The sequence below is a fragment of the Triticum aestivum genome, chromosome 7A, assembly GCF_018294505.1.
Source record: "Triticum aestivum cultivar Chinese Spring chromosome 7A, IWGSC CS RefSeq v2.1, whole genome shotgun sequence".
Classification (NCBI taxonomy): domain Eukaryota; kingdom Viridiplantae; phylum Streptophyta; class Magnoliopsida; order Poales; family Poaceae; genus Triticum; species Triticum aestivum.
In genome coordinates this window covers 668,627,253-668,644,431 of record NC_057812.1, presented here as the reverse complement: position 1 = coordinate 668,644,431, position 17,179 = coordinate 668,627,253, and the positions used below count along the sequence as shown (strand labels likewise).

At 48.5% G+C, this 17,179-nt stretch overlaps 1 protein-coding gene across 1 annotated transcript; it reads right to left on the bottom strand.

The window, feature by feature from the left end:
• Positions 1-12,988: 12,988 nt before the first annotated feature.
• Positions 12,989-14,086, bottom strand: LOC123154484 (auxin-responsive protein SAUR71). Its single transcript, XM_044573207.1, has one exon. The coding sequence runs from the start codon at positions 13,976-13,978 to the stop codon at positions 13,436-13,438; it is 543 nt and encodes a 180-aa protein (XP_044429142.1). The 5' UTR covers positions 13,979-14,086; the 3' UTR covers positions 12,989-13,435.
• Positions 14,087-17,179: the final 3,093 nt, after the last annotated feature.

Genomic DNA, 17,179 nt, shown 5'->3' with positions numbered 1-17,179 from the left:
GTCCGAATATAGTCGTCCAATATATCGATATTTATGTCTCGACCATTTCGAGACTCCTCGTCATGTCCCCGATCTCATCCGGGACTCTGAACTCCTTCGGTACATCAAAACTCATAAACCCATAATATAACTATCATCGAAACCTTAAGCGTGCGGACCCTACGGTTCGAGAACAATGTAGACATGACCGAGACACGTCTCCGGTCAATAACCAATAGCGGGACCTGGATGCCCATATTGGCTCCTACATATTCTACGAAGATCTTTATCGGTCAGACCGCATAACAACATACGTTGTTCCCTTTGTCATCGGTATGTTACTTGCGTGAGATTCGATCGTCGGTATCCAATACCTAGTTCAATCTCGTTACCGGCAAGTCTCTTTACTCGTTCTGTAATACATCATCCTGCAACTAACTCATTAGTTGCAATGCTTGCAAGGCTTAAGTGATGTGCATTACCGAGAGGGCCCAGAGATACCTCTCCGACATTCGGAGTGACAAATCCTAATCTCGAAATACGCCAACCCAACATGTACCTTTGGAGACACCTGTAGAGCTCCTTTATAATCACCCAGTTACGTTGTGATGTTTGGTAGCACACAAAGTGTTCCTCCGGCAAACGGGAGTTGCATAATCTCATAGTCATAGGAACATGTATAAGTCATGAAGAAAGCAATAGCAACATACTAAACGATCGGGTGCTAAGCTAGTGGAATGGGTCATGTCAATCAGATCATTCAACTAATGATGTGATCCCGTTAATCAAATAACAACTCTTTGTCCATGGTTAGGAAACATAACCATCTTTGATTAACGAGCTAGTCAAGTAGAGGCATACTAGTGACACTCTGTTTGTCTATGTATTCACACATGTATTATGTTTCCGGTTAATACAATTCTAGCATGAATAATAAACATTTATCATGATATCAGGAAATAAATAATATCTTTATTATTGCCTCTAGGGCATATTTCTTTCATACTGTTCGTACTAAACTACGGTCACATATATTTATGAAAGATGGTAATATTTCTACTATTTCTCCTCAGTGCATCTTTTGCATACATTATTTTTTTAAGCTAAACTTCATTGCTAAGTATGTTACTATACAATGTTTTCTTCAACAGGACTCCCGATGAATGTTGTGCCTGATTGGATCAAGACTAAAGGTACCATGAATATTGTTAGCTTACAGCCAAGATATCCTACAATGCACTTTAGTGCATTCAGGATTTCTAATAACGAGGAATTCTTAATAGTAAAAGACTGGAGCAAAATTGTGAACAATCGCAGAGAAGTACTAGGGGGCAGCAATCAGAAGCACAACCCACGATTAGGAGATAGGTTCATCTGCATGCTCCAACATGATGAATCAGGAAATCTATACATGTTCTATGCTATTTTACCTGAGAGAGAGCAACAAGAGTGATTAGCTAGTTCATGCTCTTAGTACTTGTCCTCTCATTTCCGTGTTCTTCGTCCTGAACTTAACCTCAAAGAGTGATTTGCTTTTGTGGTGTTATGAACGCTTATAATATCATTACCATGTTGAACTCGATGATATCTTGGCTTCTGGTACAAGTGAATGTTTCTTTTTTAAGCTAGTGTTGGTGGTGATTAGATAGCGGTAATGACTATATGATGATGAGACGAGTATTATATGATGATTTTTAGCTAACTATGAAAACTGTTGTTGGTGATGATATATATGATGCACGAGTTTTTATATTAATATCATGATGATGATGAGTTATTATATCATTTATGAAAGAAACCGCAGATTAGTTTCAACTGGATGGGTTCTAGCTAAGTGATCAAGTATATGCCATATCCATATTACCTCGATCACTTAATTAGGTGATCAAGTATATATAATATGGATATGGCATATACTTGATGACTTAGCTAGGATCCACATGCATCCAGTCAAACTAATCTGCGGTACTTTCACCTAATGATTTAACAACTCATTATAATGTAAAACAATCACTAAATTAAATTATAAACACAAAATTAAAGTAAAAATAAAAAATAAAACCAAAACACACCCAAACATTTAGTACCGGTTGGTGTTACCAACCGGTACTAATGTCCTACGCGCCCCCGGAGCTGGCTCGTGCCACGTGGTTGCCCTTTAGCACTGGTTCATGCTGAACCGGTACTAAAGGGGGGGCTTTAGTGCCCACACTTTAGTGTCGGTTACCGAACCAGCAATAAAGGGCCTTACGAACCGGTGCTATTGCCCGGTTCTGCACTAGTGAGCGTGCGCGGAAGCAGGCTGCTCAATTGAAACTGAAGCTACGAGAAACGTCGGGGTGGGACTTCAAGGACAAGCAGTATGTTGACACCTACATTCAGACATCGGAGGAGGACATTACCGAGTCGGAGTCGGAAAGCGACGAGTAGTTGGTCTTTTCTTTTATCTGTGTACGCTAGAAGTATCTATGTATCCTTTTCTATCGAAAAAATGGCTGACGGCGTCGGCGATGAGGCAGGCGGGCGAGGGTGTGCTGTTGTGGAGAGGCCAATGTACCACCGACCAGCGGGCCTAGGAAGGAGAGAGGGCAAGCGCGCGCGTCCGTCTCGCGTCCACGCCGACGCAAATCCGACTCAAAAATGGGTTGCCAATGGGTCAACAGGCGGACGAAAGCGGACACGCGTCCGTTTGGGTCGGCATGTTGGGCCGACTTTTTTGTCTGCGCCGACCCAAACGGACGGCGGCGGACGAAATGGGTCGCCCCATTGGAGTTGTTCTTATACCTCTATAAGTCTATATGCAGTCAGCTATTCTGAACCTGACAATAAAACCGAGATTTTAAATAAGCCCAGACGTTCAAAAAAATACACACAAGCCTAAATAGTTCAGTACTACTACCAAATGGTCAATCATAGTAGTACACTACTGTATTCTATGACAGGCTTCGAGAACTATAAACGCAACCTTTGCTAGAGATTCATGGAAGTGCGTTGCATTTTAGTATACCACCAGATCTTGGAGCAAGCTTTTGCAGTAGTGTCGGTGTCAAAACCGGCGGATCTCGGGTAGGGGGTTCCGAACTATGCGTCTAAGGCAGATGGTAACAGGAGGCAGGGGACACGATGTTTTACCCAGGTTCGGGCCCTCTTGATGTAGGTAAAACCCTATGTCCTGCTTGATTTATTCTTGATAATATGAGTTGTACAAGAGCCGATCTACCACGAGATCGGAGAGGATAAACCTTAGAAGCTAGCCTATGGCATGATTGTCTGTTGTCCTACGGACTAAAACCCTCCGGTTTATATAGACACCGGAGGGAGCTAGGGTTACACAAGGTCGGTTACAAATGCGGAGATATACATATCCGTATTGCCTAGCTTGCCTTCCACGCCAAGTAGAGTCCCATCCGGACACGGGACGAAGTATTCAATCTTGTATCTTCATAGTCTAACAGTCCGGCCAAAGGATATAATCCGGATGTTCGGATACCCCCTAATCCAGAACTCCCTCAGTAGCCCTCGAACCTGGCTTCAATGACGATGAGTCCGGCGCAATGTTGTCTTCGGCATTGCAAGGTGGGTTCTTCTCCAAATTTTCAACGTTTGTGAAGCAGTGTCCGGTCCCATAAATGTTGAACCTCTTGGCTTCTGCGCCCAATAAGGGCTATCTTCCACGCGTCGAATGAATGCGAGGCGCCAGGGCGTTTTTACATTCGCCCCCTAGCCAGATAAATAAATTGTCTATTAAAGGGACGGGGATTCTTAGATCCAATCCATACCATCCTCTCCCAACCAGAATCCATCGGAGCGCGCTTCGGAAAGATCCACTCCAGCATGGCTGACCTCCGCAGCTCCTCCTCCCGCCCCCGTAGCCCTAAGCCCGGTGATTGGGAGAGGTGTTCAGTCCCACACAGTCGATTAGTCGAACTACAGACTAAGGGATTTCTCCCTCCAGCGTATATGGTGCCCGTCTGAGCCGGGCTCACCACCTACAATGGCGGGAAGCAAGCGGAGAGCTTCCCATCCCCTCCACGGGGGAGCGGGTATGCCTTGTTCCTTATTTATTAAGGGGACTCGGATTTCCGATTCATCCGTTCCTCCGCAGGCTCCTGGAGTTCTACGGCCTCCAACTGCATAATTTCACCCCCGCTTCCATTTTACACATCGCCGGCTATGTTGCCCTCTGCGAGTTATTCTTGGGATGCGAGGCTCATTTCGAGCTGTGGAAAAGGTTATTTTGCCTCGTCCCTCGCACACAGAAGGGGTCACTTTATCAAGTGGGCGGAGCCGAAATATGGCGCATCGCCGAAACCGGATACCTGTCCGGTACTCCGAAGAAGACGTCCGAAGACTGGACTTCAGAATGGTTTTATATGGAGGACGTCCCCCTTCCGGACCCTGTTCGGAGGGGTCTTTCTAAGTCCAGCAATGCTCCTGTGAAGAAACACCGAAGTTGGCGCCCACGGAGCCCCCAGGAGGAAGACAACGGAGAAGTCCTTTATCTGATGAACCGGATTAAAGCACTGGCTCAATCAGGATTGACAGTAATCGAGGTTATGTCAATATGTATAATGCGGGGAGTGCAACCACTTCAATATCGAGGGCACCCCTTGTGGTGTTTTAACGGGGAAGATGACGCCACCCGTTGCGGGAGTAAGGGTCCGGACAATGCTGCCGCTTTGGCAAAAATTCTGTCCGAATTGTTCAAGGGAGAGGAAGAGGAGTTCATCCGCATCAAACCATGGGATGGATTCTCCATGTACAACCCGCCAAGCTGGATGAGTTATATCTCCTTACTCCCATTCTTCCCGCATTCTTTGTCATAGGTAATCACCTTGCCATTTTGAGGCAGGAACTGCGAAAAGCCATAAGGGAGGTCAGCAGCCCATCTCCACAACTAGAGGACCCTGACCGGGCCCTCGGTCCCGGACTCGAAGATGATCCACACATATTCATGGAGCTGACAAACCGGCAGTTCTATCAATTAAGCTGTGATAACGCCATGGTGGCCATTACGGCCGACTATCCCGGACTGCTTCCTACGTCGCACGTAAGAAAAACCAAAAAGTCTCAACTCCAAAAACTAGGATTCTTTGTTAGACACTTCACCTACCATATACATATGGTGTTTTTACAGGGAAGACATTCGGGATGCCATGCTGAACCCGCAGCAACTCGCCAACAAGAGGCACCGAGGCCGGGCAGGCCAAAAAGGAAGGCGGTCAGGACGGAGACGCCGACGCAGAGGTATGACATAAACCCCACTCCGTGGTTATCGTGTTTCTTGAAATGTAATGACGTCCATGTTTCTTAAACAGAAAAAACTCTTGCCGGAATATGTTCGGTGAGGCTGCCGATCACGCTTCCACCAGTCGGGCTCCAGGACCGGACATAGAGGCGGAAGCCGACATAGGGAGGACGCCGGATACTCCCCCTACAGAGGATGCGGATGGGCTGTCCGCTACAAATTCAGAAGTGGAGAGCGCCATGAATCATAGGCGTCACCGGGCCATACTCCGTGACGCTTGCTTCTCCGCAGAGGCGTTTGATGCCTTCAATTCTGGAGAGGCGTACCTCCATGCTGCTCAAAATGGTCTAGCCAGAGCCACGGACTAGTATGCAAAGGATGTACGGGTAAGCAAATCTGACGATTATATGTATCAGTAGCCCCTGAGACTTGAAACAGTTAGCAGAACTGATTTGAGGATCATCTTATTGTGCAGGTTCTTACAGAGAAGAACAGTCGACTGTCACAGGAGCTGGAGGAATGCAAGACCCAACTTCGGGCCGCTGTTGCCGCATTGAAGGAACCAAAAAAGTCCCCAGCTGGTAACATTTCTTTTAAAGAATGGTAGGTACCATATAGCATGCGGCATGGCTGCAGATCTAATAGTAGATGTTGCAGATGAATCCGGAGAGAATCCGGAGGAGCAGCATGCCGTACGACAGCTAAAGGCTGGCGAACGCGTGCTGACTGAGGTCAGGCGGGAGAAAAACAATCTCCAAGACGCCAATACCAAGCTGAGCATGGAAATGAAAGATGTTCGAGCCCAGCTTGCGGACTCCGAGAAGGAGAATAAGCGGCTTCGACGCGACTTTTTCAGGAAGTGCTTGAACGAACCCTTAAAAAGGGGGTCGGTGGAGAAGCCGGCTAACAAAGTTATGTCTGCAGGTATGCTGACAGGTCGTCCCGCGGAGGAGATGCCCGGGTCTGCGGGTGATCTTCTACCCGAGCTCTCGCAACTGCACGAAAAATTTCGGCATGTGATGCAAGGTGTTGCCCAGGCCTTGTGGCCAGCCGTCTCCCTGCCAGAAGGCATTGGAGAGCTTGCGGAGAAGCTCAAGGGAGCACGGCGGCGCTTCCGATTATGGAAGATATCGGCATGCCGTTAAGGTGCCCGAGAAGCTTGGGTCATGGTGAAGACGCGGTATACCAAGACTGACCCAAACCACATGGCCGAGGTCGGACCTGTGGGGCCCGATGGGAAAGAGATCCCTGTTAGCTTAGTGTATGGGCAAGTAGAATTAGCCGCAAAGTATTCCCAACAGGATTGTAGGCTAGACCGCCTGTTGGATGGTATAGAGGAGGAATTAGTCAGTGTACATGACTATGTAATTAAAGTGACATGTATAATGACTTCTAGCCGGATTGTAGATCATTTGTCATGGTGGACCTTTTCGCTTCAACCTCGGGACCCGATAGTCCGTAGTGTCTCCAAATACCCGCCCAGTTATATAAAAACCGGGTATGCGTGGTAACCAGGCGTAGGGGTCATTAGTGCTTCAACAGACAAGTGCCCAACTAGTTATGTTATATTACATGGGTAGTAAGAAACATTTTCCAGGGAGAATAATTCCGTTAAGGGTTCCTTTCCCTGGGTATGCATGCTCTAAAGTGCATGTTCGTACTGCGAGAAGAAACGCAGGACAAAACATCTGGGCGCACATATGGAAAATAAATAAATAAAAATCATCTTTTGTTCGCCGACCGAATATTCCCTTAAGAACGCTAGCTTTCTGCTTCACCCAGTCTGAGGTACACATCCGGCTGACCCGGCAGTAAAAATCCCAGAGGTGCTCCCCTTATGCCCTAGCCGAACTAACGGGAACATAGGGTATAAATACAAGAGCCAGGCAACCCAGCTTGGCCAAAACTTAAGTCATATCGATGCATATAGTGGCGAAGAAAAGGTACATGCGGAAGAATAACACATGTGCAGGCCGTGAAGCCCAGATAGATAATTAAGCTTCTGTGTAATAAGCCCACAGGTATAATGAGCGCGGTTAGCGCATCTATGACGTGCAAGCGAGGCACAAATGGGCCCTTGAAGGCCTAGATAAAAGAAAGAAAGAGAAAAAATACAGCTAATTTATATGCAAAAAATGGACAGAGGAAGGAGACGAACATAGAGTCCGGCGCTAGGCGTAGAATCTTTGGAGCCTGGCTGCGTTCCATGGGTTCGGCTCAAGTTGATTATTCGATGCATCCCGCAGACGGTACGCACCACCGGTCAGAACCTGGTCAATGATGAAGGGACCTTCCCATTTGGGCTCGAGCTTGGACTTTTTCTTCTCCGACAGGCGTAGAACTAACTCGCCAACGTTATAAGTTTTGGCCCGTACTTCTCTTCTTAGGTATCTGCGAGCCTGTTGCCGATAAAATGCGGAACGGGCTTTTGCCACGCCGCGCTCCTCCTCCAGGGTGTCTAGACTTTCCTGCCGATCGAGCTCGGCTTCTCTTTCTTTGTACATGCGCACTCCAGGTGAGTCATGAATTATGTCGCAGGGCAGAACTGCCTCTGCAACGTACACCATAAAGAAGGGTGTATATCCGGTAGTGCTATTTGGCGTGGTCCGCAGCCCCCAGAGTACGGAGTCGAGCTCCTCTACCCAGTGCGTGTTAGACTCCTTTATGGACCGCACTAATCTGGGTTTAATGCCGCTCATGATAAGACCATTTGCTCGCTCAACTTGGCCGTTGGTTTATGGGTGATAGACGGAAGCATAATCAAGCTTGATGCCCATGTTGCTGCACCAGAGTTTTACCTCATCGGCCGTGAAGTTCGTGCCATTGTCAGTGATGATGCTGTGGGGGACGCCATAACGGTGTATAACCCCGGATATGAAGTCTATCACCGGTCCGGATTCAGCTGTTTTAACAGGTTTGGCTTCTATCCATTTGGTGAATTTATTCACCATGACCAATAAATATTTTTTTTCTTATGGGCCAGGTAATGGGGATTGTTTGTAGGGCAGTGGGTGGCATGTGGTTTTGGTTTGCAAAAAGCTGGCAACCGGCGCAGCGTTGGACCAAGTCCTGTGCGTCTGCCCGGACCGTCGGCCAATAAAACCCTGTACGAAAGGCCTTGCTTACAAGGGCCCGGGCTGCGGCGTGGTCGCCGCCAAGTCCGCGTGAATTTCTGCCAAAACCTTCCACCCTTCCTCCTTGGAGATACACCTTTGAAGGACTCCGGTAGTGTTCTCTTATACAACTCTCCCTCGTGGACCCTGTAGGCTTTAGATCGCCGCAATATGCAGTGTGTCTCATTTTGGTCCTTGGGAAGTTCCTGCCTAGTTAGGTAGGCCAGGAATGGTTCGGTCCACGGGGCAATGATGTCCATTATTACGTGGACTGAAGGTGTTATTTTGGTGGCAGAGCCTCCGATTGTATCAGAGTGTTCGGTTTCGGGCCTTTTGGCCGGGTCCGAATTATTGTTACTGGTGTCCCCTTCCTATACCACGGATGTCTTGAATAACCTCTCCAAAAAGTGTTGGGGGGATTGCATCGCGTTTTGCGCTGATGCGGGCAAGGATATCCGCCGCCTGATTGTTTTCCCGAGCCACATGGTGAAATTCGAGCCCCTCGAACTAAGCTGACATCTTTAGGACGGCGTTTCGATAGGCCGCCATCTTCGGATCCTTGGCATCGAAATCTCCATTTATTGGGGATATTGCGAGGTTCGAATCCCCACGCACCTCCAGGCGTTGAATGCCCACGGAAACTGCCATCCGGAGACCATGTAACAGGGCCTCGTATTCGACTGCGTTTTTGGAGTCTGTATACAGTATCTGCAGTACATATTGAACTGTATCTCCTGTTGGGGACGTCAGGACGACGCCAGCCCCTAGACTAGCCAGCATTTTGGAGTCGTTGAAGTGCATGATCCAATTCGAGTATGCGTCGTACTCTTTAGGGAGTTCGGCTTCCGTCCATTCGGCGACAAAGTCGGCCAGTACTTGCGATTTAATTGCTCGCCGAGGTTTGTATGTTATGTCGAACGGGAGGAGCTCAATGGCCCATTTGGCAATCCGGCCCATGGCGTCGCGGTTGTTTATAATATCATTAAGTGGCACTTCCGAGGCTACTGTAATTGAACACTCTTGAAAGTAGTGTCGCAGCTTTCGGGATGCCATGAATACCGCATAGGCTATCTTTTGATAATGTGGGTACCATGATTTGCATGGAGTGAGGACAGTGGATACATAATATACCGGCTTTTGAAGAGGGAATTTATGTCCGTCCGCTTCTCGTTCGACGACGAGCACTGCGCTTACAACCTGATGAGTTGTCGCAATGTATAATAGCATTGGTTCGCCAACGTTTGGCGCGGCCAGGATTGGGTTGGTTTCCAGTATGGCTTTTATTTCTTCCAATCCGGCTGTGGCAGCATCCGTCCACTCGAAGTGTTCGGTGCGCCGAAGGAGGCGATAAAGGGGTTATGCCTTTTCTCCTAAGCGGGAGATAAAGCGGCTTAGAGCCGCCACAGATCCAGTTAATTTCTGGATATGTTTGAGGTCTGTTGGGGTAGCCAACTGTGACAAAGCTCGGATTTTGACCGGATTAGCTTCAATTCCTCTACTGGAGACAATGAAGCCCAGGAGCTTTCCGCCTGGTACGTCGAAAACGCATTTTTTCGGATTGAGCTTGATGTAGTATGTTCGGAGGTTGTCGAATATGAGCCTCAAGTCGTCTATTAGAGAGTCGACGTGTTTGGTTTTGACGACCACATCATCTACGTATGCCTCTACTGTTTTGCCGATCTGTTTCTCCAGACATGTCTGAATCATGCGCTGATATGTTGCGCTGACGTTTTTGAACCCAAAAGACATTGTGTTGAAATAGAAGGGGCCGTATCGTGTGATAAATGACGTTGCGGCTTGGTCGGACCCCGCCATATTGATTTGGTGGTAACCGGAGTATGCGTTGTGGAAACACAATAACTCGTGTCCTGCGGCAGCATCAATAATTTGATCGGTGCGGGGCAGGGGGAAGGGATCCTTTGGGAAAGCCTTGTTGAGGTCCTTGAAATCAACACATAAGCGCCCGGATTTGTCCTTCTTTGGTACCATCATCAGATTTGCTAGCCAGTCCGGGTGTTTTATTTCTCTAATGAATCCGGCCTCTAATAACTTGGCTAGTTCCTCTCCCATAGCTTGTCTCTTAGGTTAAGAGAAACGCCGAAGAGCCTGCTTGACCGGCTTGAATCCTTTTAGGATATTGAGGCTGTGCTCGGCCAGCCTGCGTGGGATTCCTGGCATGTCTGAGGGGTGCTAGGCAAATATGTCCCAATTCTCGCGCAGGAACTCTCGTAAGGCAGCGTCCACGGTGGGGTTTAACTGTGCCCCGATGGAGGCTATTTTTGTAGGGTTCGTTGGGTGGACTTGGAATTGACTATTTCATCCGCTGGTTTAAAAGAGGTGGACTTGGATCTCTTGTCAAGTATCACGTCGTCCCTGTCCACTATGGAGCGTAGCGCAGTTAATTCCTCGGCCGAAAGTGCTTAGGATAGTGCCTCGAGGGCCAATGCGGCTGTTTTGTTTTCGGCGCGGAGTGTTGTGTCCGGATCACTAGCGAGAGTGATGATTCCGTTGGGCCCGGGCATTTTGAGCTTCATATACCCATAATGGAGTATGGCTTGAAAGATCGTGAACGGCTCCCGTCCTAAAAGGACGTGGTATCCACTACTAAACGGGGCCACTTGGAATGTAATTTCTTCGGACCTATAGTTCTCCGGCGTGCGGAATACCACATCTAGTGTGATTTTCCCAGCACAGCATGCTTCCCGACTAGGGATGATTCCTCTAAAGGTTGTGCTGCTTTGCTCGATGCGGTTTGAGTCTATTTCCATTTTTTGAAGAGTTTCCTCATAGATGAGGTTTAATCCACTTCCGCCGTCCATGAGTACTTTGGTGAGTCGAAAGCCTTCCACAATTGGACTGAGGACCAGTGCAGTTGGTGCTCGGGCTGTTCGGAATTTAGGTTCGTCACTGGCATTGAAGGTAATAGCCGTGTCACTCCATGGATTCATTACTGCCACATGGCAGATTTCAGCAAGGCTGCGGAGTGTTCACTTGCGCCTATTATTTGATGCAAAGGTTTCTAAGACTGTTAATACCGTATTGTTATCCACGGGATGGTGATCTATGACATTTGGGATGAGAAGATCCTCACCACTTTTGGCCACCTGCTGGACTATCCAACATGCTCTAAGGCTGTGTGTTGGTATGGTATCCGCTGTACTATGAATCTTGCAGGGTCCGTTGAGCCATCCCTCCAATACGGTTCCATGCCCTGTAGAGGGTTTTTGCTTCTTTGTAATTAACTCGGGTGTCTTATGATAGTGCACCATTTTACTTCGGACTGGGTGTATATTCGGAGCCAGATTATCCCAAAATTTCGTTTTGGTTTTCCAGGCACTTTCCATCGCACAGTACTTTCGTACTATGGACGTCAAGTCGGTGAAGCGTGATATGTCATGGCGACTTATGGCGTTACGGATTCCCTTGTCCGTGCAGTTATTGCAGAAAAGTGAGACTATGTCTTCCTCGCGGCAGTCCTTAACCTTATTCATCACAAGGAGGAATCTGGCCCAATAATGATGTACTGTTTCATGGGGCTCTTGCCTGATGTGGGAAAGATCGTTTGCGTCTGGGTGGGTGGTGGTTTTGAGTCTGAACCCCTACCCGATCTGAGACCCAGGGGCCGAGGAGTTTCCGATCTTGGAAGTTTGGATTCTGGGATGTTGCCCGATGAGTCTGGCCCGCTGTCTGACTCTAGGTTCAGGGCTTGGGTGATGTCCTGCCATAAACGGGTATCCGGCTCGGAGAGCTCAGGAATCCGGACATAGTTAGTCCTCAAGGTAGAGGAAGAATCGCCGCATTGTTCCTCCACCACCGCGACATGATGGGTGACCGGTGGAGAGTTAATCTTCCTTTGATCAGGTTTAAGCCCAATCCGGTCATAGTCTGTAGTGACTCCCAATGCGGCGATACGATCCAAGAGCTCGTTTAGGGAAGAGAGCTCCATTGGATCCATCTGCTCGGCGAATTCCGAGCCAACGTGGAGGCTGTTTTCGATGACCCGAAAAGTCAGCGTCGGTGCAGCGTCCGAACAGGCGGTCATAATAAAACTGCCTAGCCGGAGAGTTTGGCCGACAGCCAGGGCTCCCCCGGCGGTAATGTTGTTTTTAACAACGAGATGAGGCATCCTTCCTGACAGCGATGGCACAGAGGAACTCTCAATGAAAGCACCAATGTCGGTGTTAAAACCGGCAGATTTCGGGTAGGGGTCCCGAACTGTGCGTCTAAGGCGGATGGTAACAGGAGGCAGGGGACATGATGTTTTACCCAGGTTCGGGCCCTCTTGATGGAGGTATAACCCTACGTCCTGCTTGATTTATTCTTAATAATATGAGTTGTACAAGAGCTGATCTACCACGAGATCGGAGAGGCTAAACCCTAGAAGCTAGCCTATGGTAGGATTGTCTGTTGTCCTACGGAATAAAACCCTCCGGTTTATATAGACACTGGAGGGAGTTAGAGTTACAAAAGTTCGGTTACAAAGGAGGAGATATGCATATCCGTATTGCCTAGCTTGCCTTCCACGTCAAGTAGAGTCTCATCCGGACACGGGACAAAGTCTTCAATCTTGTATCTTCATAGTCCAACAGTCCGGCCAAAGAATATAATCCGAATGTCCGGATACCCCCTAATACAGGACTCCCTCAAGTAGCAAAATCATCCATTTCACTCACATGAGGCGAACCTTGCGGCTTACATGATGTGTTTGTCATGACCTCAAAATCCCTACCAAAAGAAGAGGAAGAAGAAGCTCCATTAATTGCAGTTACCAGAGCTTGATCTAGAGCTACCTACAAGAACACCAAAAAGAAGATGAAGAAAAAGAAATTACTACAGCCCTACTTCCCACAAGACAGGAGGTCCTAAAATTGTTGAGCTGCAGTAGAAAATATGGCGGAATCCCTATTCTACCTTCCACCAACCAGGTGTGGCCTCTTATGTACAGCATCCACACAGGGGTAGATTGGTCAGCACGCAGCAGCTGGCAATTGGCTCTGCTGGTTCACCGCTTTGCCTTCGCCAGGGGGCAAATTTCCAATCACGCCCTCCACTCCATGGCAGCCGAACGAGGAGGGTGAAACGGGGAAGTGCTAGGCTAATAGTAGAGCGCGGCATCGTCGTCGTCGGTGGCCTTGCAGCCGGGGTCGGAGAGGCCGAGGAGGAGGCGGCGGAAGTTGGCCACAGCGCAGGGGATGCGGAGCGCTCCTGGGTGACCGTAGCCGTACTCCTGCGCAGAGCGCCAGAGCAGGGCCTTGAACGCCGGCTGGCCCAGGAGCTCGGCGCGCACGGCGAAGCGCTCCACGGGGCCGCCCTCCTCGCCGACGCACACCGGCACGTGCCCCTGCGGCACCCACGCGCCTCTGCTGAGCCTTCGCGCGCCGAAGAATGAGGACGAGGGAGAGGAGACTGCGGAGGAGCCCTTGGCCGCAGCGTCGGGCCGGAGCGGCTGGTACGCGGCGGCTGCGCAGGCGTCGGCGGCGGCCACGCGGGAGAGCCGGCTCAGCAAGCGCTTCATGTTGTTGCTGCTTCGGTCGACGGCGGAGACCTCGAGACTCTTGGAAGCGGAGGCGGGTTCTTGGCGAGGGATGAGACTAGAGGTGAGTGAGAGGAAACAAGGCGTTTGTACTGAGGCGGCCATGGTGGCTCCTCCTTATATAACGGGAGAGCTGGAGGTTGTGCGGCGTTGCACAGGTCCTCTTGCCATTATTTTTCTCCGTTGGCATTTACAAATTCATTGCTTGGAATGGAATGTATCACCTCTGTTCCGATTACAAGACATTTTGTATATTTTAATATAGACTACATACAGAATAAAATTAGGGACTAAACACAGTAAATCACGTCTATATACATCTGATTCAGAATTCTTTTAGAATATCTTATAGTTCGAAACCGAGTGAGTAGAATTTATTTAGCAAGCCTGCTTCGGCTACAAGACGTTGCTTCCTTCATTTCAAGATTTGGACCCATTTCATAAAAAATCTAGAGAACTTCGCAACAACGAAACTGTAATTGGTTATGAATAACATCTTGTTCCAACTTAAGATTATGACAAATGGTTGGGGATCGTTCGCTCCTTCATTTCTCAAACAGGTGCACTCCCTCCGATCCATATTACTTGCCGCAGTTTTAGTATAACTTTACCCATATTGTTGCCGCAACTTTAGTACAAATTTTGTGCTAAAGTTGTACTAAACTGTCGTCAGATAATATGGATCAGAGGGAATAGTATATTTTCATAGTTTTGGAGGATACTTGGCACCCCACAACTAAGCTTGCAATTTAGTAACAACAAAATTGTGCCACTAAATAAACTAGGCTGTTAATTTTGTAGAAGTACAGTTTACACATAAAAAAAATCTTTGCCTCATGTACTTAACATGCACTTTCTTCGTCCGGCTTTATCAGGCACCCTCGTATCTGGCCCTGGCCGTATATTTCATTTTGTACAATATTAGTGGCATGCCACAAAAAATATATTACTGTGTTTGGATCGAAAAAAAATTCACTGGCACTATTTTAACTACATATATCTCATATTTTGTTACACAAATGTATGTCTAAAAAGCGAACGGAGGAAGCACGTGTTCATTCAATTACCGTGTGAGAGCTGGGATGGAGTGTGTACCTATTCATGTGTGCATAGCCAAGCAGGGATTTTCTTCTTCTTTGTCCAGTGACCATGTGAGAGCTGGGGGCATGGAGTGTGCACCTATATGTGTGTGCATAGCCAGGCAGGGACTTGTTTTTTCTTTTAAGGCGAGCAGAGAAAGAATTGAATGGGATGGCGAGGTACAAGTGCGGGTACAGTTGGAGTACCCGGCAGGTACACGTGGCAAGAAACCGGTGGGGTGGGCCCGGCAGCGCCTTAAACCAGCACCCGGTTTAGCTCCGACCGACCGGATTGATTCGGGCTCGCGCCGGGACCGGCCCGTCCGGCCTGTTCCGTAGTCCCTTTCGTACGGCGCGCGTGGAGGTGAGAGAGTGAGGAGGTTAGCGCGATTTGGCTGTCAGCCTGTCACCGTGGAGCCCACCTACGGACCTGGCACATGGAGTAGAGAGAGAGAGAGAGACAAAGCAAGTGATTATAGTACGATTTGAAGAGAGAGAAAAGGAGATGGAGTGAGAATCAAGTGATTGCACAAGACTGTTGGAGTGCTCAACGGATGCCAATCCGTAGCAGTAGTATTTTCCTTTCCTACTTGGATTTTCTCAGTGATAACACAAATGGTAAGACTCTAGAAATGCGTACCATCCTACGTATATGATTAAAAAAAGGACCATATTGCTAGCATGTTAGGTGAGGTGTGCCCCTAGACTAAGCCTGTAGCAGCATATGCACGCGCGCACTAATGCCGGTACCGGACGCGAAACATTTTCACGTGGAGTCGGAGACCAGCACGCATGCATACATATATCCTCCATCTATCCTCCAGCATTGCTCGATCCAGACTTCCAGAGGAACACTGTGCGTGGTGCCGGCGAGCGGCGGAGCACGCACATACGCGTCCCGGCAGTGCAGCGGCAAACATACTTATAGACACAGCCGCGTGGAGAGACGTGGGCTTGACCCACGTCCAAGTCCGTGACAGCCCACGATCCGACGTCTCAGATCGTGGCCCAGCTGTCAGAAAACTCTCCGTTAGTGACTGGCAAAAATAAGCGCGTATGTGTGAGCTCGGCTCGGCGGGCGGCGGAGGAGGAGTGCGCGAGGGCCTCTTCTCTTCTCAAGCTCCAATAGCATGTAGAAGAGAAACTCTTATAAACCACTCCAACTCTCCTTCTACTTTCGGAGTGGGAGTAAACTTCCCACTACACTTAGTGTCATATAACCCACATGGGCCCTTAGAGATTTTTCAGAAATTGCAATATAAGTCTAGAGCCCATCTCAGATTTCAGCATCTTTTCCGCAAGCGGCGCGGCATGGCGTTAGGGCGCCGCGAGATTCGACCGATCCTTGCCCCGTCTCCGTGTGTCGTCCTTTTGACGGTACATGTCACGGTTTGGTGGAGGAACTTGATCGGCCGGAGATCGGACGTTGTCGTCGATCATGTGATCGGTGTCGAGCGGCTGCCGGTGCTGTCTAGACATATATGGTCATGCTCTCTACGTGGTGTAGGATATGAGTGGCCATGGGCCGCACGCGAGACATATCAGTTTATCACATTGGTGAAAGTTGGCGCACAGCACAAAAGGCCAACAACTCGATCTCGCAGGGAAAGAAAAGCTGAAGATGAGATGAAAGGGATGCCACTGGCCGTGCAACGTACTCTTAGCACATGCATACTGATCGCCTTTATTTTTTAGGGCGCCATAGGGATGCACTGGTTACAACGAGTCTAACTGGCGGCTTTGTAGTTCATTTGTAGTACTACCTTTCATTCACTGTGTCGAGTACTCCTTCCGTTCCAAATTACTTGTCGCAAGTATGAATATATCTAGATGTATTTTAGTTCTAGATACATCCATTTCTGCGATGAGTAATTTGAAACGGAGGGAGTACATGTCACGGTTTGGTGGAGGAACTAATCGGCCGGAGATCGGAGGTTGCGGCTACTGGCTAGACATATATGGCTGTGTTTACTACTACGAGTGTAGGATATGAGTGGGGATTTTTTTTATCATATAAGAGTTTCCTCCTTCCGATTTTCATTAAGGGAAGCCAAGCCCAGGCTACTAGTAGAGCCAGATAGTCATTCGATACAGGATTTAAAAGAAAGAAAAACAACACTACTAGACTTGTACTACTACTAGGCCAAGCTCCAGGATCTAGATAACCAGGATCTAGAATCTGGGGAACTCATCCATCCATAGTTCATTAGTCATTACAGGACCTAAT

Coding starts and splice junctions, on each gene's coding strand:
- LOC123154484 (XM_044573207.1), bottom strand. CDS start 13,978: ATGGCCGCCTCAGTACAAACGCCTTGTTTCCTCTCACTCACCTCTAGT.